Genomic DNA, 22611 nt, shown 5'->3' with positions numbered 1-22611 from the left:
AAAAGATCCTAAATGAAGAAGGAGCATAGGCCCTGCACAGATGGCCCTTTGTGGTGCACCCATGACGTGCTAGGGTTGCCTCAGGCAGCGCATGCACACACCCCGCAATCCTACCACGTGATGAGGGCATCACAGCTGCGCAGCACCTCCCACTCGGCGTGCACAGCTATGACATCGCAGCTGTGTAGCATCCAAACAGCGCTGTGCAGCTGCGACGCCATCAGGACGTCTTTGTAGGTTTGCAGCGGCACAACTGCGCCGCAAAAAGGAGCCACCTTTTAATGCTCCTTTGTTGCTGCGCAGCAGCATCACACAGTTTGGTTGCTGCGGCACTGCTGTGGAGCAAAGAAAGGCGCCTCCCCAGCACCTCTTTCTGGTGTTCTGTACCCTGCCATAGAGATCTATTGGTGGGCCAACCCTCATCCATATTCTACTCTTCTGTCAGTTCTGAATTCTCACCTATGTTGGGACAATGTGCCCTCCAGACTAGTTGGACTGAAACTCCAAGCATATCTCTTTCTCTCTCCCTCTCTCTCTCACACACACCCTTCTGCATGTGCAAGTCAGGCTGGACAGAGAACTGTCCTGACAGAGTACAGTTGACACTCTTCATCCTTTTTGTGGGAAAGCAGCTCAAACAAAGATTCAGGCAGAAACCATACATGCCTTACATCCATGTTACCATGTGTGCAACACATGTGAGGGACAATCTAGGCAGTATGTTTAAGACAAAATAGAAGCTTTGTAAGGAGGAGTGAGATTTTCATCAGCAATTCAGCACAGGAGTGAAAAGTTAAATCTTCCACTCCATTCAACTCAAGTTCTCACTGGATTCCCCCCATTTGTTTTTAAAGTAAAAAATGAGACTTCTTCAGTTCAGACTCACTTTTAACAATTCAACTAGCTCTCTCCACTTGAAATGAAGCTGCAGACAGCTTAGTTGGTCATATAGCTCCAGAGGGAGATGTTATCAGAGAAACCATCAGAACCTATACCATGTTTATCTATATCTTTCTTATCCCAAGTCACAGCTAAATGTCAGCTAGTAATATTGGGTAGTGCACTATATTTGTTCTCTTGCTACTAGGGGAATCTCAAACTGCCCTGGCAGCACAGACTGAAAGAGAACGCGCAGCTACAGAAGAACTTCTTTCCAATAAAATCCAGCTTTCTTCCACTGAATCACAAAATAGTATCCTGAGGCAAGAAAACAGTCGCCTTCAAGCTCAACTAGAAGGAGAGAAAGCCAGGCTTAAGAAACTAGAAAATGAAAATAATCGGTAAATTACTTTTACAGTTTATAGTAATTTTTTGTAGATATATGCACATGGTTCAAGTAGCAAATGTTACAATGCTACTTTTAAAATGAAGCTTTTTTATTTTATTGGGATTGGTAGCTCTAATCCTGTAGGAAACGTAAAGCATCATGAGATAAGTTGTAGCCTTAAAAATTAGTTAATTTGGGATGAAAATGTGGAACTAGAGTTGTGCATAATTCAGTGAAACCATCTCAGTAGAACCTGAATCCATCTGCAATGCACATGCTTGCTGTTCCTTTAACAAATGGTGTTACCATTAATGCATGCCAGCATGTGCACTTTTTCAGCCACAAAACCGTACATTAAAAGGAGTCTTTTAATGCAGATCGTGGTATACCAAAGTTTGCTGCCTTAATAAAATTTGAAGATTAAAAATACAGTTATTAGTGAGTAAATAATTGACGAGAATTAAAATATACATTGCAAATGTCAGACTGGGATTTCCAGTTGCTCATTATGGGAACTGGAATGATAAATCCAAAAGATAGCAACTTTGAAAAGAAGCATAAAACAAGTAAAATAGTATCCCCAAATAATAAAGAAATGCATAGAATACAGTATATATTCTTATTGTTGTGTACCTTCCAGCCTTTCCTTATTCAGTTAAATGCTGTAATCACTATTAATGTCGTTGCCATTTTCTTTGCTTTGCCTTTTCATCCTTTTTTACATGAGTGCCTGGTTGCTTCCCCCACACATTGCACAGTCACCATTTAACATAGTTCCCTCCTCATCCATCCAACCTTTCAGGTGAGCACTAACAGTTATGCTTGCCCAAAGAATGGAGTGGGAAATATAGAAAGAAGCTACATTGTGAAGCTTTGTGTAGGTTGAAAGCTCCCTTAAAGAAAGCCAAGTTAATTGTTCAAGTAGAGGACAAAGGGGAAAGTTGAACATTTGCATTGGCATTTTTAATAATAATAATAATAATTAATATTTATATACAGCCTTATCACTGGGAATCTGAGCGGTTTACAACAGAGGGGATAATAGACAGTTCCCTGCCCTCAGGCTTACAATCTAAAAAGACATGACATAAAAGGAAAAGGGAAGGGGGGGGGGGGGGAGGGGATCAGGTCCAGCAGTTCTTCTCTCCCTCTGAGGCCTGGACCAAGGCAGATGGACCGGAGGGAGGGCTCTTCTTCTTCAGGCTAGCCCATTTTTAGCTGTAACCAGGGGCAGATTTAATAGGCAGAGAAGGATTTATTTCTTTATTATATTTATTAATATCCCACTCCTCCCCCAAAATTGGAACTGAAAGTGGGTTCTGTGATTGGTGATTAGTTTTAGCAAAGGAGCCTCACATTTGACAAAAACAATCAGATTACAAGCTTAAAACAAGATGTGGAAAGGGTTTAAACAATGTGAATGTGTAGTTTTTTGGTTTCAGAAAAGTATATGTGGCATGTATTTCTGTGACTGCACCTCTCAGGTAAGATAATTTGGCAGCATTAACTGAGAGAAAAAAAGATAATGAGAAAACAGTTTATCTACAAATGTGTTTGCAGGCAATCCCATGTATTTCTGCCTTTAAAGCCAATATGCTCTAATGGCATTCATGTCTGCCAAGAATATATTTTTTATTTGTGCACTGCAGTGCACTGCAGTATATTGTAACAATCAAGTGTACACTCAATTGGCATTCTGCAAATCCTATTAATCTGTACGTTCATTGATGCGAAATTTGAATAACCCTGACTGCCAAGTGTGGCACCTTTTGTGCTATATCAGCACATTTCAAAATATATTTTCTACTGACTACTTTCTTCTTTTTTTAAAGTTTTATTGGTATTATAGCATACATAAACATACATAAACATATATAAAATACTAAATCACATACACTTACTGTATATACTCAAATATAAGTCGACCTCATGTATAAACCGATGGCAGATTGTGTGGCCAAAATGATGGATTTTGATGTGACCCATAGATAAATCAAGGGTAAGACTTAAGAGCATGTAACAAAGGATCTAAAGGATGAAGGAAAGGAGAACAGTGCCAAAGAACTTAGAAAATTCCAGCAGGCATAACTAAAGGATGGCTGGATAAGAGAATAGACAGTGCTTCTAGGACAGATGACACTCTTGCCTTTTACCAGGGAATGATTCCTTTTTTAAAGCAAGAGTTAAAGCAAAGTACCTATATTGACCCATGGATAAGTCAACTCATTTTTTTTTTGAGTCAATTTTTGACTAAAATTTCAAGACTTATATATGAGCAACTACAGTACTTTCTATTCCTTAATTCTCCCACACTTTCTATATTACCGTAATCTAAATTTAAAAGTACAGTATACTCAACCTGTTTCTATTATAACTCGTACTGTACTATATTGACCAAGCTAGCTTTGGATTATCCCTTTCTTCCTTCACCTCCCATTTTCTCTACTGAATCCTTTCCAGTTCTTTCAATGACTATCCTTCTTTACTCCTAACTACCCATCTCTCTCTTCCTTTCATACATCCTTCTTCATATAAACTTCCTTCTCCTATATTTCCCTTTAATTCGTTCTAATCTTCTTTCACATATCTTCTAGACTCACTATAACCTCCTTTCACTTACTGTTTCCATACCAGTTCATTCTTTCTCTGTAAATACAATCCGAGGACTATATTGTTAGCATCCAGATCAATGTATTTAATCTTCATGCTTATGACATTTATTCAATGTATCCTTCCTATCTTACAGTATTGATTATTAACTGTAACTTATTTTGTGATGCTTTAATTTTCCATTTAGCATGTTTGTTACTTATCATTTTACTAGCAACTAATTATCTTTCCTCTTAAATCTATACATTTATCACTTTAATGTCATTGATACTCCATTTTTATCTTATCATTCTACTTAACAATCTGTAAATCCTTCTACTGTCCACTGACTCCCCTTTTGAGACATAAATCTTACAACATCGTTCTAGTCTGATTCGAATTTTTTCAAATTGCCATCTGTCAATAGTGTTGTTAATTTATCCATTTTTGATATAGATATATATTCAATCCATTCTTCAACTTCTGGGTCTTCTATCCAATGTCTTGCTAATGTCATTCTAGCTGCAACAATTAAGTGAAATATAACTCTGTCATACTGTAGCATCCAACATATTTAACAAATATACTCCAGATTTAAATTAAAATACAAAATATTACATATTGTTTTATGAATTCCCAGCCAATATTTCTTGATTTTTATATATATAATTGTGTGTATAAAATACATAACATGTTTATAAACCAACCAATTATAGACATACAAACCTCCGTCTGCTCCTTCTTCTCCGGCTCCTTCCCGAACTCCATTCCATTCTCTGGACCCTCTCCCAACTCTGTCTGCTCCTTCTCCTCTGGCTCCCAATAGTTCTTGATTTTTTTTTACAAGAATACCATATGTGAAAAAAAGTCCCTTTTTCTTTTGCACACTTCCAACACTTATTATTCAATCCATATATCTTGGCCAACTTGTCTGGTGTTAAATACCAGTGATATAACATTTTATAGTAATCTCTTATATTTTGACTTCTAGAGTAACATAGCCTCTTTGACCATGTAAGTTTCTACTGTGCCAATTCAGTGGTGTGTCTGATATTTTGTGCCCATACAGTCTGCCCTTCTCTTATGCAGGGGATCCGTTCCGGACCCCCTGTGTAAGAGAAAAAATGCGGATGCTCAAGCCCTATTCAAACGAATGGGGTTCGTGCCCGTGGCGGCGGCGTGCAGGGCGCACGCCACTGGGAGTGCGCCCCATTCATGCGAATGGGACTCGCCGCACCATGCACTCCCGCACAGCATTGAGCATATGCTCAAAGCTGTGTATAGAGTGCCCGCGTATAATGTGGGCGCACTGTACTATTATATTATTTTTTACCACTTCTTTTTCCATTTCAATTTTCAACAAATATTTATATAGTTTTGATAGCATACTTCTATTTTCTGAGTACAATATTTCTTCTAATTCTGTTCTATGTAGTTTACTATTATTTAATAATAATATTAATGTTAATATTGAATACTGACAGTACTTTCTGTTTCATATACAGGTATGAAGTTGAGTTGGAAAACCTGAAGGAAGAATATGTGAAAACAGTTGAAGAATCAAAGAAAGAAAAGGTTTCTTTACAGCTCTTTGATATAATGTTCCTTCATCAAGTACAGTTCTCAGTAAATAAAACAATACATTATCCTTTCTGTAGATGCTGTTGGCTACTCAGCTAGAAATGGAAAAAATGAAGGTTGAACAAGAAAAAAAGAAAGCAATTTTTGTACAAGAAACGGCAAGAGAGAAGGTATTTGTCTACGCTAATCATTTCCCATAATTTTGATATGCCACAATCCTTAAAATTAAGGCATTGGTTGGGGAAGATGGGCCTTTCCAGCATATTAGCTTTCAATTTTTGTATATCTTGATACTTCCATTCTCCTGCCTCAAAATAAGGTTAGTCAAGCTGATTTGGGTTTGGTTTATGTCCATTTTGGTCAAACATATATGTAATTTTTTTTGGCATTTATACTTCTTAGGAGCCTTCCTTCTGTGGTTCCAGTCTGTAGTCTTTGTACAAATGGCCTGTATGTCTAACTTGCTTTCTCTTTTCCTTGGATTTCACCATAGTCCTCACTGGTGTGAACATTGCATTAGATCCTCCCACTTCTGTTTTTCTCTGGGTTCGATTTGAGCATACATCATCATCATCATCATCATACTTTATATGGTGCTGTAGATTTACACAGTGCTGTACATATAAACAATAAAAGTGATCAAAATGAAACCTGCCAATGGCATACATTCTACAAAATACATATAAAACAATAGATAATAATACAAGATAGAATTAGATTAAAAAAATCAGACAAATTAAAAGATCAAATATCAAATCAAATATCAGATCTGAGATAATAATCAGATAAACAATCACACAATGCCTGGGAATGCTGTCCTGAACAATATAGTCTTCAACTCAGTTTTGAAACTGGTTAAAGAAGTGATGACCATGCTCGTGGGGGAAGGAGGTTCCAGGAGTGAGGGGCAGCAAGTGAGAAGGGACGAATCCAGGACAGGGCAGTGGAAATCCTATTTCTTCACTGAGAAATACCCTGTGAGATATAGTATGAAGAGCCATAACCTGCTTTAACATATGGTATAAATTAATACAGTGACACATACAGAAAGTTTCCTGCATTTCCCACAGTAAGACAGATATTTCTTCTGTATTAAGTTATTTTGCATCTAATAAGCAGCAAGTTCTGTAAAAAAAGTTAACCTGGAAAACTTTAAGAGTGAAGCCAGTTAGTTTCCATATTCTCTAAGCAATTTATTCTTCTTCGGAAATGATCACAAATGTTTCTTCATGATTCTGCTCTTTGCATGTTGTATATTTTCTCTTAGGAACGTAAATCATGTATTTCGTCAGCAATAGAAACTGTCTCAAGCACTCCAACTCTTTCACGTTCAAGCTCAATCAGTGGGGTTGATATGGCTGGTCTCCAAGCATCTTTCATATCTCAGGTAATGACTTCTGTTTGTTCCTTCTATGTTGTTCTTGGGATCATGGAGTCTTAAGTGTTGTTCTTAGTACTTTACTAAATGCAGTTTAAGCCTCCTTGCTCAAGTGATAATATATGTGAAATATTTTTAAATGTGTGAATGTGAAAATACTATCACACTTTGGGGACGGAGGATAAATTGCAACACTCGGAGCCCATGCATGCCCCAAGGCAATTTCTGCAAACTCCTAGACCAGGGGAGCCCAACTTGGAAGGAGATAGGAGCTGAAATTAAGATCGGCCAAGGTTGTATGGGCCACCAACAATTTTAGGTGAAATGTAGGACATTTAGGTAAAATGAAGGACATTAAAAAATGAGGGGCATGACCAAATAAAAGCTGTAAGCAAAATGCAAATCCATACTTCTTAGCCATGCTCAAAATAGAGGACATTGTGAAATCCCTCCTCCTGAACAGGAAGGCTAAGATGGGGGATGTGTCTGGGAAAAGGAGGGAAAGTCTAGACTCGGCAGAGGAGGAGCAAGACAATGTGGTGAGTGGGCATCCTTATCTCTTTCCCCCATCCTCTTTTGTCTCCTCCCCCCATTGCTGGGTAGGCAGCCTTGTGAGGAGGAGGAGGGGGAGGATGGGAGAAAGAGAGGAAGAGCCCGACCACCGCGTTGTCGTCCTCCTCTTCTGGCAAGTCGTTTGCTTTTGATCGGCCTTGGGGTTTTGCCAGGCGGGCAGCCTTGCTACTCAAAGGCAAAACCCCTAGGCCATTCAAAAACGAAGGACTTGGCAGAGGAGGAGGAGGACAACGTGGGGGTCTGGTGTCCTCCTCTCTTTCTCCTTCCTCCCCCTCACTCACCAGAAGAAGGGCCCAAGGCTCTCTTGTGATCTCTAGGTCTCTTGCAGTCTTCTCTCTCGCTCTGCCCTCCCGGCTATCTCTGCTGCTTGCCTGTAAAAAGCTCCTCCCTCTGGGCCTGCCTGGTCTATGGAGTGAGAGGAGCTGTAAGCCTGCCCCCAGCAAAAGCTCCCCTGGGAAGCAGAGGCAAACTCTGGAGAAAGAGTCCATTGCTCCCATCCTCCAAAGCTCCGTGCGATCGGGCAAGGATTTTGGACCCTCCGGGTCGCATCTTGTGCAGCCCTGCACTAGACCTTCTGCTGTTTCCTAATCGGGGGTCAGGGTGGGGATATACTGGGGTTACATTTGGCTGTTTTAGGCCCAGAAAGTCCTTTTTTTTTTTCAAAATTAACAATGACTGGAAGTGCCAGTACTGAAAATGAATTCATCGCTTTTGTGCAGCATCTAAAGGGAGTGCTTTAAATTCATTTTCGTAGTTGTTTCACATTTTACTTGCAGGATGATCCTCATGAGCATTCCTTTGGTTCATTATCTACAAGTGGAAACAATCTATATGATGCTGTGAGGATGGGAGCAGGATCAAGTATTATTGAAAATCTGCAGTCACAATTAAAATTACGGGATGGAGAGATTTCTCATCTACAGGTAACCGCTACAATACATGTGTTTATATGTAGGAATATGTATTGAGGAGACATAATAGACATATAAGAGTCTATCCTATTTTGGCTATATTAATCTGCCATTAGCCTGTATGTGCCAGTGTTACTTTTTAAAATAATATAATATCTGTAATATCCATGCTGTATTGAAATTCAGAAAGCAAGATCACTCCTCATTGGGAACATATGTTTCTGGTACATCATCCAAGTGAATCGTTCATAAAGCAGCCATACTAATTGCAGAATTGTTGTCTGTGATCTAAATAAACCTAGTCTGACAGATTGGTGCATTGCATCATTCCCAAGGTCACTGTCACTACCAAATTTCAGGCAGGGATCAAAAATAAGGCTCATGGGACAAAACCAAGCTATATGGTTAATGGTAATATATGACACCATCAGTCAGCCATATCTGGGGGCAGAGATCTTTCAGGTTGGCACATTATGCTCCATTCCCACTCTGTACAGAGGCTTCATTTCTACTCATAGAATTATTGAGTTAAAAGGTACAGCAAGAGACCTCTGGTCCAATTGTCTGCTGTGCAAGAACACAACTAAAGCAATTCTGAAAGATGGTCATCAAATCTCTGTTTAAAGACCTGCAAACAAGAGTATACCAGCCTCTCTTGCACTGTTAAACAGCTCTTACAATCATAGAGGAGGAAATTTGATTCCCAGCTTATATGTGCATGTGAGTTTGCAGTAGCATTCCTTAGCATTCAGTCTCACTAGCATTAAATAAATAGTTGGATTTTTACTGATAAACCCAACAGTTCGCAAATGTTTAAGCATTTATCTATTCAGTACCACTACCTATCAACATGGAATATTTTAAAAACCCATCACATGACAGTAGCAAAATCAGTCCCTTCCTTTTTGTTTAGCTTTGCTTAAACTCAAAACACCACAAGAAATGGCTCAACACTGTGTTATTTTTCCAACAATTTCTGAATGTATAAATCTGAGAAATATGATTGTACGATTCCATGCCCTGACCATGTTAGCTGATGTTTAAACTTTTCCTTCTGCTTACCAATCAGGAAAATTAGCTTTTAAAAGTACATTGAGATATGGACCTCATAGATATTTTTATGAAACCCTAAATGAAGTCATTTAGGGTTGATACACAGAATATATATATATATACAGAAGAGCTGGATTGATACACAGAGTTGGAACACTATGTTGCTTATACCCCATGATATCCTCTCAGTCTGTACATTTAGGACAAGCAGTCTCCAGTGTTTCTGTTCAAAAATGGTCTATAGGAAGTTTAGGCTGCTTTTGTTCTTGAAAAAAGGCAGTCCAGAAAACCAGTGGTGCATTAAAATGGGTCTCTGCATTAGTCAAGGTAAAACTTCACAATAACAGTTTTCAAAGTGTTTCTGGTGATTACCAAAAATTGGCAGTAACAACCAGTAATTCCCTTCTGGTATTAAGAGTCCTCTGATATTAATCCAGAAATGAGTAGAGGGTTTTACATATTACTGCTTCTATCCTTGCCTCCCTATTTACAGGTGGGATGCCTTGAGTGAGTCATCTCCATGAGGATATTACAGAACCACACTAGGGGTCACGTACAGCTTGCAGTTGAGACCACTCAGTCATATAATCACTGAACTACAATCTGTTTTGGACAATAACTTTGCCTTCTCAAAGTCTTTTGGTGGCAGGCCTTTACATGCCTACAGTCTGCCTCCCAGTCTCAAAGAGTTACTTGTTTACAGGAGGATGCACAACACAGATGGGGAGACTTTGCCACAAACCTAGATGCCAACTCTGTCGACACATCTACTCGGGAAATGTTATCAGATGACCCAATCACACAAATCTCACAATATTAGAGCAGCTGTCTCTCATCATCTAATAGATATATGCCATCCTGCCCTTCAGCACTCTACATTGGGGAAAACAGGCCAGCCTATGCAGCAGAGGATAAACTGACACAAATCCGATATTAGGAATGGGAATACACAAAAACCATTTGCGGAACACTTCAGTCTTCCTGATCATTCCATCTTGGATCTTAGCAGGAACAAAAAACCTACCCAGGAAGATTGGAAAGAGAAACAGCTGAATTAGAATATATCCACAAACTCCAATCCATCAACAATGGGTTGAATGCAAACAATGGCTTCCTGCCACATTACACATGTTATAACCCTGATTAACACCCCTAGTTTACCACATCTGCTTTCTGGTTCACAGTGTACAGACAGCACATTGCAAAACTCCCTTCACCAATCATATAGCCAGACCACATATTTCTTCCTGCCTTTAATGTTCAATGACTGTAGTAAAAATTAAACTTGTCACCTTATCACCATATCCACAAGTTTTGCATTTCTATGGCTATGCATACAGTCTGATGATTAAGGTCCTTCCTAGTCAACACTTCATTCTATGCATCTGAGGGAATAGTCCAAGTCTATGAAAGCTTATGCTACAACTTTTTTCACTCAGTTTGTCTCAAAGGTGCTACAAGATCCCTTTGCATACTAATACAGTGGTACCCTGGGATACGAAATGACCGCGTTACGAAATTTCCGGGATACGAAAAAATTAGATAGGAAAAAACTGTTTCGGGTTACGTTTTTTTTTCGGCTTACGAAAAATTTTTTGGTGCTTTTCGGCGCTTTTTCGCACGAAATCGCGGCTTTCCAGCGCTAGCGGCTATGGCTTTTTCGGGTTGCGAAAACTTTCGGGTTACGAACGGCGCCGCGGAACGAATTAAATTCGTAACCCGGGGTACCACTGTATTCCAGACGGTCATGGCTGTGTTTCTGTATTCTGTAGACTATACTTCTACTTTTAAGAGCATACTATATTGGTTTTGCTGCCTAAGAACTGCTGTCCTCTTGTATCTTTTATAACTGAATACTACTACTGTAATATAGAATTAAAGCCTGGAAGGTTAAAACTCCTGCTTGGAATGAAAAACAAAAATTAGTTACTTCAAACTCTAACTCAGATATTTCTTATTGTAGCTGGAGATTGGAAACCTTGAAAGAACTCGGTCCATAATGGCAGAAGAGCTGGTAAAATTAACAAATCAAAATGATGACTTAGAAGAAAAAGTAAAGGAGATACCCAAACTACGTGTACAACTAAGGGTATGCAGTTCTAAAATGAATGATAAAATTGAAATAAAATCTGCAGTTTGTATACTTGTTTCCCTGTTCTGTACTTAAAAGTTTTCCTTTGGAAGTAGATCAAAAAGCTAAGGTCCCATACAGACAGGCCAAAATAAAGCTACTTCGGGTCACTCTGTATGCTGTTTAAAAGCTGCATGAGTCCTAAGAGGCCAGAAGCCGCGCCAAAGCCACAATCCAGTCCTAAGGACTGGAGCACAGCTTTGGCACAGATTCCAGACTCTTAGGATGCATGCATCATTTAAACAGCATACCTCCAAAGTGACCTGAAGCAACTTTATTTTGGCAGTCTGTATGGGGCCTAAATTTACAATCCTAAAAAGACTATTTTCTCAGACTATGGCAAAGTCATAGGCTACACACTTAATCTTGGCCAGGGAAGCAAAAAGTTTAAAAATACAGTTTTGCTGGTCCCACAGGGTTCTGTTTGTCGTGCATGCTACTTAATATATGCATGAAACCACTTGAGATTGTCCAGAGTGTTCTACTATGGTGCCATCAGTATGCTGCTGACACCCAACTCTATTTTTCCTTTCCGATAGTAATGGAATGGATAAAGGCAAAAAGGGCGGGGGGGAGAAACTTAATCCATAAAAGACAAAGTATTCCTGGTCAGTCAAAAAGCAAATCAGGCAGTATATTTTCAGTCTGTGCTGGTTGGAGTTACACTGCCCCTGAAGATGCAGGTTCTCAGCTTGGTCATACTAGACTTAGCCACAAACCTGAATGTTCACATCTTGGCAGTGGCTGGGAGTACATCTGCACAATTAAAATAGTGTGCCAATTGCAATTGTTTCTTGGGATGTCTTAGTTGCCCACGCTGACACATGCCTTAGGTACATCCTGCATGGATTACTAGTGTGTGCTCCTAAGTGAGGCTGCCTTTGGAGAATTTTCAAAAATTTCAGTTGATTCAAAGAAATGGCCAGATCATTAATGTATGTTTATTACTAGGAGCCTATAGCTCATTTGTTACAAAACCACTGACTGCTGGTCCATTTTCAGACACAGTTCAAAGTGATGGTGGTGACTTATAAAGCCTTATACAGCATGGATGTATCTAAAAACGTTTCAGGGGAGGCCCTTCTCTAAATCCAGGCATGTTTGGTGGGGACAAGGAACAGGGCCCTCTCTGTGGCTGCTCCCATACTCTAGAACTCTCTTTCAATGAAGGCTCCTCACTGTCCTTTCATTATTTGGTTGAAGATCTTCCCAATTTCAGCAGGCATTTTGGAACTGATTGTTTTATATAATTGGTTTTCTGTTTTAGTGCTGTACTGTTTTTAAATTATGGGTTTAAATTAATGTTTATATGTGAAGTCAATAATTTCAACTGGAAAGAAGAAACCCTTAAAGTGAATAACACTTGGCTACCAGTCCCAAGGAATAGCAAAATAAGAACTGAGCAAATGCAAATGGGAAACCATTCAGAGTCAGGAGTCTTCCCAGCAGATAATGATCACCAATTAGCAGACATTAATCCTCTTTTGTATTAGCCTCCCAGCCTGAGGCTGGCCATCAGCACAAAACAATACACATGCAAATCATGCCTGCATTCCCAGGCTCACACAGTATATATACACCCAACTTTTTCCAGGCAAAGCATTCTCTGAAGATGCCAGCCACAGATGCTGGCTAAACGTCAGGAAGAAAACTTTCTAGAACATGGCCACATAGCCCGAAAAACCCACAAAAAACCAATGTTTATATGGTTTTAATTCTATGGACAATTTAATATTTTAAAATCTTTTTGTTTTTAGCTATATGGGGTTTAACTTGTATTTTCTTTTACTTGTTTTCTATTGTATCATTTTGTTTATCTTTGGTGCCAATAAATTTATTTCTTTTTATTCTGCAAGTCTCACACTTAGGAAATAGGCAAGATATAAAGTGATTGAATAAAAGTTTTCTTTTGCCAGTGGAAGAACCATTAGGGGCAGCCGGTGTTATCCCCAGTGGTGGCACATGCATGTGGCCACACCACATTGTCCTTAGTGGTGTTCTGTGCACATGGCTGTGCCACTATTAGGAATAACCTGAGTTCACCTGAAGTCCTGTTGTCCCTAATGATGGCGTGGCTGCATGCACGCGCCACCACTGGGGACAACAGAGACTTACCTGAAGTCCTGTTGTCTTTAATAGCGGTGCTGCTGCGTGCACATGCCGCCATTGGGGACAATGGGCTGTCCTTGATGGCAATGTGGCCACATGGACACGACACCATTGGGGACAGCGTTCTGTGTGCCTTGGCATTTAGTCATGCTGGCCACATGACCAAGAAATCATCTTTGACAATGCTGGCTCCCTCGGCTTAGTAGCGGGGATGGGCATTGCCTCCTACAGTTAGACACGACTAGACAATTTTGTCAAGATTTTTACCTTTACCTTTTGACTTCTGTAAATTTTATAGTTTCCTTAAGCTTATTGATTCCTTCACTCTTGCTTATATACATATATAGCTGTTAAACCTAGTGTATATTGTTGTTAGCATATATGGTGATCTCTTGAATACCACCCGCTCATATACTTCCAGCAGAAATGTGTTAGGATATTGTTGGAAATGGCAAAACCAAGTTATTAAACTATCTTTTCCCAGGATTTGGATCAGAGATACAATACTATTCTCCAGATGTATGGTGAGAAAGCAGAAGAAGCAGAAGAACTGAGGTTGGACCTTGAAGATGTAAAAAACATGTACAAGACTCAGATTGATGAACTTCTGAAACAAAGACACAGTTAATTCTAAAGCTGCAACTTGAAAACAATGTTGCATTAAACTATAGAAGTGTATAAATGCAATTACCTTGTAAAAATTTGTACAATAGAGTGATATAAAATTTTAATTGTAGAGTTCATATGTTCGCAGGAACCGTTTTGATTTCATGATGGCAAACTGTGAGCCTTTAAATTATTTGTTAATATTTAAAATTTTATATCTATACTTCAATGATAATTTAAAAGGCAGGCAGACTGTCTTGTATCTATATAGTAGTGTTTGACAGATCTTCCAGCAGCAGAAGACTTTGACTGCAACTGTTCACTCCCTGTAATAATTCTGTGACAATTACCTGATTGTTCTGCTGATCTTTTCTATCAAATAGAATGTTTCAAAGAGAAAAAATTTGTGAAAGATGCATACAGATAGCATTCACTTGCAATCTGAAATTGAAGGGTTGGGTGCCTTTATGAAATTTAAATATCTGTATTTGTATATATATTCTGGTGCCCTAACCAGACAGCTGTTCTGCTGCCCACAATGCCAGACAATTGCCTTTGCTCCCAACAGTGCAGAGTGGTTTACATTTTAATAGCAACCAAACTCCTGTTCAATAGGTACAATTCTAGTGGGGTTTTAAAAAATGTTTTGGCTGTATTCCTAAAACGCAATACACTTCCACTTGAATGTGGACTACCTTGCAGTTTCAGTGGCTTTTAACTTTAGTGAAATAGATTATACAGCAGCCAAGGGGAGGAGTGTTCCAGAAATGTTGCTCAGCATTCCTGCCATTAACTGATTCTTTCCTTTAGTGTATGTATGCACTTTATTTTCAGAAGTGAATAAATATGTTCAAGATACCATCAAGTAGTTTGAAAATGCTTTTTAAAAAGGATTTGCCAGAACGTAAGTGAGAAATAGCACCTTAAGTTGCCTTACCAGCTTTTTATTCTGAGCAAGTCAAAAAATTCACTGATATCTATCACATTCACAAAAGGAACATGTTCATTTTATTGTTGTTTCTTGCCAAACTTTTACGTGGTTGTAAAGACCCTTTCTTTAACTTCAGCCTATTTATACATGTTCATTATGAGGACACTGTGGCTGAGATGCCCTATCTTTTCAATATTTTCTAAAAATTCAGATATAGAAGTTTTGTTACATGCATTGAAATCCAAAGTTGTAGATACATATATGCACTTCCAAAATCTAGTTGAAGGAATTTACCATTTGACATGATAGCTAATTCACTGTAAATTCTTCTGTGTTCGTACATGAAATACACTTTTGCTGAACTAATTTCTTAATTTAAGGTGTATAGAAATCAAGTTTTTATTTTATGAAGTGAATATTTGTATCATCCATTTACCTACAATGGGTTAGAAGTCAGTGGACACAAGAAAACCCTACTGTTTCACAAAAAGAGTAATATGGTTGGTTACTATCTTTTTCAAAAATATCCCTACCAGAGAAAGTCAGGGAGAAGGTTTCTAACATAGGCTCCTTGTGACTGGATTCTCCTTGATGTGCTAGTTTTTTATGCACAGAGGATTTTGACTTGGTGAAGCTCTTAATACAGAAATCTCCCACATACATTCTAAAGTGCATATAGAGGAGCGCCATATCACAGACAAGTGGTGAATAATAAATGAAATCTTTACATTCTCCCCCATCTAGCATCTTCCTGGCAAAAAATATACTAAATTCCTGTGTACTTTTAAGAGAACAGTTCTTCAGTTCAAGAATAAATTTACATTACCAGGTTTTTTTAACAGTGATGTAAAGCAGGAGTCAACAGTGATTGCTGACAATAGAATTTATTGCTTTTCTACCAAGAAGACACTACATTAGTGAATATGTTGTTAAACCAATATAAAGTTCAAATCTGAATACAGCTGGACTTTTCTCACAAAGAAATGTGCAGTACCTTAATTTTCATTATATAACATTTATTCAAACCAAACATTTTCTGCTTTTGAACAGAAAAGAGGTCTAAATGTTAGTCAGTCTTGTCAAGAGGAGGCCCACTGAATCAACTAGACTTATGTATGTGGTGACTCACCATTCAATAGTTGATTCAGTGAGTCTATTCTAATTGGGATTAACCAATGGGATTCTAGCCACAGTGTGTAACTAGAACTTTTATGTCCACTATTCAGAACAAAAAGCATGACACATTTGAATAATTTTGCAGCTTTTAACTCAACACACCTACACACTTTCATCCACACAGCTTTTTCACTGGTTTTAAACCCAAGTGTTTGTTAGAATTTGACTAGACTATGGGCCATGCTTTGCTATAAAATGTTGGCAGTTTGACTGCCCAGTTCCTTTGCAACCCTTCATCATTTTTCTAATTTCTGATAATCAGAGATGATATTAGCATGTACTATTTCTGAAATTTATGTTTTTAGTGTCTTTAAATTACTGGCCAATTTTTGAAAGTACTAGATGGTGCTGTACAATTTCTTTTCTCAGGACTCTTCTTATTTTGTGTGAGCAGTTCGGTCACTTCTGTGCATCTGCTCCCCCCCCCCAGTTTGTAACTGTTTATGGAAATTAGGGAATGGAAATAATTGCCTCATCAGATGGGAAGCAGTCTTCATACTGTTAATGTAAAAAACAAAAGGTCAAGAAAAACAGGGATTCCTTTGTAGAATACAGGTGTTTGGGGTGGCATTGCATAAAAGCTGTAGAAATGAGCACAAATGGGATTCTTAGTTTTTCAGAACATTTAAATCAGAAACAGTGAAGTTAAGTCCTGTCTGTTGTCCAATGGGAGTAATATTTGATCTTTAGCAAATACGTAAAAATGGTGCATGTGTGTAAGGTAAATCTTCACTGCAACGGTGTTAACAACTTTTGCCCTCTTGTTCTTTAAGAAATTTTAAATTTTTATATTAAAAAGCCCTTTGCATTACTATAAACTATGTATGTTAATATGTTACAGATATTAACCTGTCTATGTAAATAGTTTAAGCCTGTTTAAATTTTGGTCTGAGTAAAATATTTGAGTTAATGTTTTAGTGTTTTCTTAAACATAAACATGCACTCTGATGGTTGATGTTGGTAACTGGAAACAAAGCAGAGGCAAAAAAAATCAGATTGTGTGTAATGCTTGCTCTTGATCTGAGATTGATCATCGTTAAGGCTTGCTGTCAAATGAGCTAAAAAGCAAATTCAGGAGCAAAACAGATGGACCTGAAGTCTGGCTCTGCGTCAGCTTGGGGGTGTGGCATTTAGATGTGCCATGCCCCCAAGCCAGACAGAAGTTGCGCTGGTGATTACACTCCGCCCAGCTTCAGTTCAGCTTCGAGGCATGGCATTTAGACATCACTCGCCCCAGAGCCGGCAAAAATTTACAGCACATAAATATACAGCGCTTTATAAATAAAGGTTAATAATAATAATAATAAAAAGCTGCCTCAAGCAGCAAAGGGGTGGCTTTTTTCCACCCCAAATAGGAGCAGATTTTTTTCCACTCCTTTTTTGGAGTGGAGACTGGCTGGATTGGGGCTGGTTGAAGCAGTGCCCACCCGACTCTTCCAGGGGCAGCATCATGTCGCTGGAGGATGAAGGGAGAGAGGGGGGAGGCAGGTCAGCAAGGGTATTCTAGTCTAGAAAGACCTGCCGGAAGAGATCCATCTTAATAGCCTTCTTGAAGGTATCCAAGGTGGTAATCTGACGGATCTCGTCCGGCAGACTGTTACAGAGTCTAGGGGCGGCTGATGAAAAGGATCTCTGGGTCACTGCTGAAAGTCTAGTCTTCTTAGGTTGGAACACATTATTCCCAGTGTGGGGTGGATTATATGGGAGAAGGCACTCCGGCAAGAAGTCAGGACCACCAACACCTTGTATCTTGCCCGGAAGATACATCTTGTTCTATCACTTGTCTTTTATATTTTATTATATAATATTATATAGTAGTATAACATTATATGTTAATATTCCATTTTTTACTCACATAATCCTCTAAAGGTTCCCATTCCCTTCCTTTTATCTTGTTATGTATTAATACTGTTATTTTCCCCATGTCTCTTAATTCCCAAATTTTATGTAGCCTATCTTCTATATTCGGTATTTCTTTCATTTTCCAATTTTTAGCTAACAATAATCTAGCTGCCATTATAGCATATGATACCACTCTCTAATATTTTTTTTCTGCTTCTAATCTTAAAAAGGAAGTCATGTATATAACTCTGGTACCACTGGAAATTTTATTTTGAATATTTCTTGCAATATCCTGTGTATCATAAGCCAAAATTGTTTTAGTTTAGAACACAACCACCATACATGATAATATGACCCTTTTTCCTTCAGACATTTCCAACATTTCTCTTTGCCTAGTTTGTATATTCTTGCTAATCTTACCGGAGTATAGTACCATCTGTTCATTATCTTTAAATGATTATCTTTAAGGTCTTGAGGCACCATAAATTTGTTTTTTTCTCCCAGACATTTCCCCAGTTATCTATGGATATAGAATGACCTATTTCCTGGGCCCAACTTATCATCTTTGATGTATTCGAGTTCTCTCAAAAGTAGCAGCTTATATAACTGAAATTTTTCCTTTATCTGTGTCCCATATTATTTTATCTGATTTGTTTTATTTATCCTCAAATCCAACTGAAAATAAATCTTCTTTAAACTTACATTTAATTTGCAAATATCCAAACCATTGCATTTCCCCCAATTAATTCTAATTCTTCTTTGGATCTTATTTATTCCCTCCATTCTCATTTACCTTTATGAAGTCTTTATATCTTATCCAGTTCTGTTTTTCTTCCCACCTACCAAAGAATGCCTCTTGAAAGGAAACCCATGATGGTATTTTTACATAAAAACTTTCTTTGAGTAATTTCCAAATTTTCAGCTATGCTTTACGAATAAAGTGATTCTTGAAAGCCTTGTTAACTAGTTCTTTGTGATACCATACATAGGCATGCCACTCATATCTAATGTTACAAGTTTCTATATTCAGTAAGTTTGCATTTTCCAGCTTGATCCAATCTTATACCCACAATAACCCACATAATATAATTTCAAATCCGGTAGAGCACATCCTTCTTTATCACATTCCTTTTTTAACAGATCCCATTTAATCCTCGCTTTTCCCCCCTCCATACAAATTTGCTGAGTTCTTTATTACATTCTACAAAAGTACCATCTTTAATAACAATAGGTAAGTTTTGATAAGGAAACATAAGTTTTGGCAATATGTTCATTTTAATGGTAGCTGTGGATCTTTCCATCGCTCACTTTGGGAATCACTGGTGCGTTACAGACCGCCGAAGAGGCGGCCTGTACCCGCCCCTTTCCCCGGGGTATCGGGGCCTCAGCAGCCAGAACGGCAGCCACTGAGGCCCCAATCCGCTGCTTTCCAGGCTGCGGGGAAGCGGCAAAAGGCCGCTTCCCTGCAGCCTGGAAAGGGGTGTCCTTGGGGCTTCAAGCCCCAAGGACACCCTGCGGCGGCGGGGAGGAGGAGAAAGAGGCCACTTGGCCCCTTTCTCCTTTGTGTTGCTGGGCGCAGCCGTGTGAAGGCTGTGCCCAGCGGCGCAAACCAGGAAGGAGCTTCGAAATGCAGCTCCTTCCTGCTCCGTGCAAAGGGCGCACTAAGCGCCCTGGCGCGGAGCGACAACGTCACATCCGTGCCACCCCGTATAGTGGCGGTGCGGTCGTGACATCGTCATGGCGGCCCCCATGTAGATGGGGCACCGCCATTTTGTATGGACTCAGTCCGTACTAGGGTTAGGGGGGTGCAGAAGCACCACACCTTCCTAACCCTAGTACGGACTGACTCTGTACTAAAAGGCCCGTTTGTAATGGGCCACTGTAAACAATTTTAGTGCTGCTACATTGTTCACTATTAAGATAATAGTAAGAAAATGTATGGCATACTCTGCGTTTGAAGACTGTAAGACTCTCTCTTTTGGGCCCTTGATGCCATTTTTAACTTTAGACTATAGCACTTAGCTGGCACAGAAATGAGTTTAAGACTCAGAGGAAACAGAACAATATGTTTGGCTTGATTACATTTCCTGCCATGGCATGAAAGAGATGCTTTCCTGTGTTCACAGATCGCTACTGCAAAACATTCTGTTGGCATGACTTTAACTCTGGACTAGTGTGCAGAGTAAGAGGCAAGTTTTAACTATGCCCTGCAATAATGTTCTAAATGGATGAAGATATAATTGCTCTTAGTTGTAATAACATTTACCAAAACCATAACCCTTGCCCCTTTTCTCTGATTCATTAAAACAAATATATTTTAAAACAGGCTTTTTTTCTATTCAAAGTGCAAATGTACTACAGATTGAATTTCTATAAATGCAATAAAGCTACAAAAGCCATGTCGAATCTACAGCTGAGGTTACACATTTGTGGAGCCCAATCTATGGTATATAGAGGCCGGACAGACTGGCTGTAAAAGCCACCTTTCAGGTGGCTTGGGGGCATGACACCCCTGGAGCATCCTGAAGCCACCCTAGGGTTGTGGCGGGGCTGCGTAAGGTGGCTTTTTACTGGTGCAAATAAGAGCGATCTTTTCCATTCTTACTTGTGCCAGCATCAGGGCGGATGGAGGCTGCGGTATGTGGTTGTTGCAGCTCTGGGGCAATCCCAATCTGCCTTTTTGAGGCAGTCTGTTTCACCCCGTAGTTACTTGATCTAAGTAATGTAGTAGCTCAGTTGGCCTGCTCTCTTTTTTGATGGCAGGCAAAAACCTTCCTATTTAAATGTGCTTTCATACTTCAACTGGCTGGAGTAGGAGATGCTATGGGTCCCATTTGTTGTTGTTAACTGCCACAGGCGACCCTGTGGATGTGACATCTCCAAGCCATCCTATCCTCCACTGCTTTGTTTAGTTCCTGTACATTCATACCTGTGACCTCCTGCATAGAGTCCATCCATCTAGCATGTGGCCTTCCTCTCTTCCTACTTTCTTCCACCTTTCCCAACATTATTATTTTTCCCAATGAGCCATGCCTTCTCATGATATGTCTGAAGTACAACAGCGTCAGTTTTGCCATCTTGGCTTCCAGAGAGAGTTCTGAACCGATCTGCTCCAGGACCCATTTGTTTGTGCTTTTGTCTTTCCACAGGACCCTTACACAAATTCAATCTAGACAATGAAGAAATGGTAATACTAAATGAATTCTCATACCTGGGATCAAATATTGATCAGAACAGAGACAGCAGCTAAGAAATGAGAAGGCTAGGAATGGAAAGCGTAGCTATGAGGGGACTAGCCAAGATCCTAAACTGTTAAGATATACAACTGAGTACAAAAGTTAGAACTGTCCCAGTCACTCTATTCTCCTTCACTATATACAGATGCGACAGCTGGATAGTGAAGAAAGCAGATAGAAAAGGTACTCATTTGAGATACGGTGCTGGAGACTGATGGTGACCCTGTGGATGAGACATCTCCTCGTCTTCCACTGCAGATTCAGGCCCATGACCTCCCTGATTTGAGCCCATGTGGGATGGAGCCAGCCCCCTTTTCTACTATCTTCAACCTTTCCCAGCATTATTGCCTTTTCTAATGAGTTGTGCCTTCTCATGATGTGGCCAAAGTATGACAACTTCCATTTGGCCATCTTGGTTTTTGAGGAGATTTCAGGCTCAATCTGTTCTAGGACCCATTTGCCTTTTTTGGCTGTCCCCAGCACTCTTCTCCAGCACCACACCTTGAAGGGGTTTATTTTCTCATATATATTTCAAAAGAGGACAAAGCACTGCAAAATGTAGGACAGTCAAGAAAAATGTAGGATACGACCAGAGAAAGCTAAGAACACTCATATATAAATGTAAATGCATGCTTCCTCTTGGACAAAAGGATGAAATGGAGGACATGCAGCATGACCAGAGGTCCCCTTCCTGTCCCAAGACCTGTCCTCCATTTCAACCTTCTCTCTAGGCAGAATTCCAAAAGGTCCTCCATTTTCAGCAGGACCAAGAAGCATGCATTTATATTTCTGTGAGTGTTTCGAGCTTTTCTTGGGTCACGTCCTTCTTAACTGTCCTCCATTCTGAGCATGACTAAGAAGCATGGCTTTGCATTTCTATGGGTGTCTTTACCTTTTCTTGGGTCACAGCCCTCCTTTTTCCTTTAATGTCCTCCATGCTGAGCATGACCAAGAAGCATGGCTTTCTATTTTTCTATGGGTGTCTTTACCTTTCCTTGGGCCAGAGCCTCCCTTTTCCTTGAACAGCCTCCCTTCTGAATTCCCCCTTCTTTAGCTTTCCTTTGGAGCCATGCCCTCCTCCCCCTTTTCTTCTTCTCCTTCTTCTCCTGGAAGGCCCTCCCTTTTGACCCACCTGGACCCCCGGAGGAGGAGAGAGGACTGGGCTGGCTGCCTTCCCTCCCTCCCTCCCTCCCTCCCCCCTTCCCCCTTGGCAGCCTGGCCCTGGCTT

General features: G+C 39.6%; 1 protein-coding gene and 1 long non-coding RNA gene across 2 annotated transcripts in view; one reads left to right on the top strand and one right to left on the bottom strand.

The window, feature by feature from the left end:
- Nucleotides 1–17215, top strand: part of TMF1 (TATA element modulatory factor 1) — a 32440-nt gene extending 15225 nt beyond the window's left edge. Inside the window, exons 11-17 of the mRNA XM_042451474.1 lie at nucleotides 1088–1280; nucleotides 5362–5431; nucleotides 5515–5607; nucleotides 6705–6824; nucleotides 8165–8311; nucleotides 11316–11441; nucleotides 14077–17215. Of these exons, the coding sequence (XP_042307408.1) occupies nucleotides 1088–1280; nucleotides 5362–5431; nucleotides 5515–5607; nucleotides 6705–6824; nucleotides 8165–8311; nucleotides 11316–11441; nucleotides 14077–14220 (893 nt within the window). The 3' untranslated portion in view covers nucleotides 14221–17215. The remainder of the gene's footprint in view (nucleotides 1–1087; nucleotides 1281–5361; nucleotides 5432–5514; nucleotides 5608–6704; nucleotides 6825–8164; nucleotides 8312–11315; nucleotides 11442–14076) is intronic.
- LOC121922265 lies at nucleotides 3280–22421 on the bottom strand. Its single transcript, XR_006102128.1, has 3 exons — nucleotides 22276–22421; nucleotides 4583–4684; nucleotides 3280–4378 (listed from the first exon to the last, which is right to left on the bottom strand). It is a non-coding gene; the product is annotated as an uncharacterized LOC121922265 (long non-coding RNA).
- Nucleotides 22422–22611: the final 190 nt, after the last annotated feature.

The sequence above is a fragment of the Sceloporus undulatus genome, chromosome 2, assembly GCF_019175285.1.
Source record: "Sceloporus undulatus isolate JIND9_A2432 ecotype Alabama chromosome 2, SceUnd_v1.1, whole genome shotgun sequence".
NCBI lineage: Eukaryota > Metazoa > Chordata > Lepidosauria > Squamata > Phrynosomatidae > Sceloporus > Sceloporus undulatus.
Note: the sequence above shows the minus strand (reverse complement) of the source record. Positions and strands in the feature narration are given on the sequence as shown.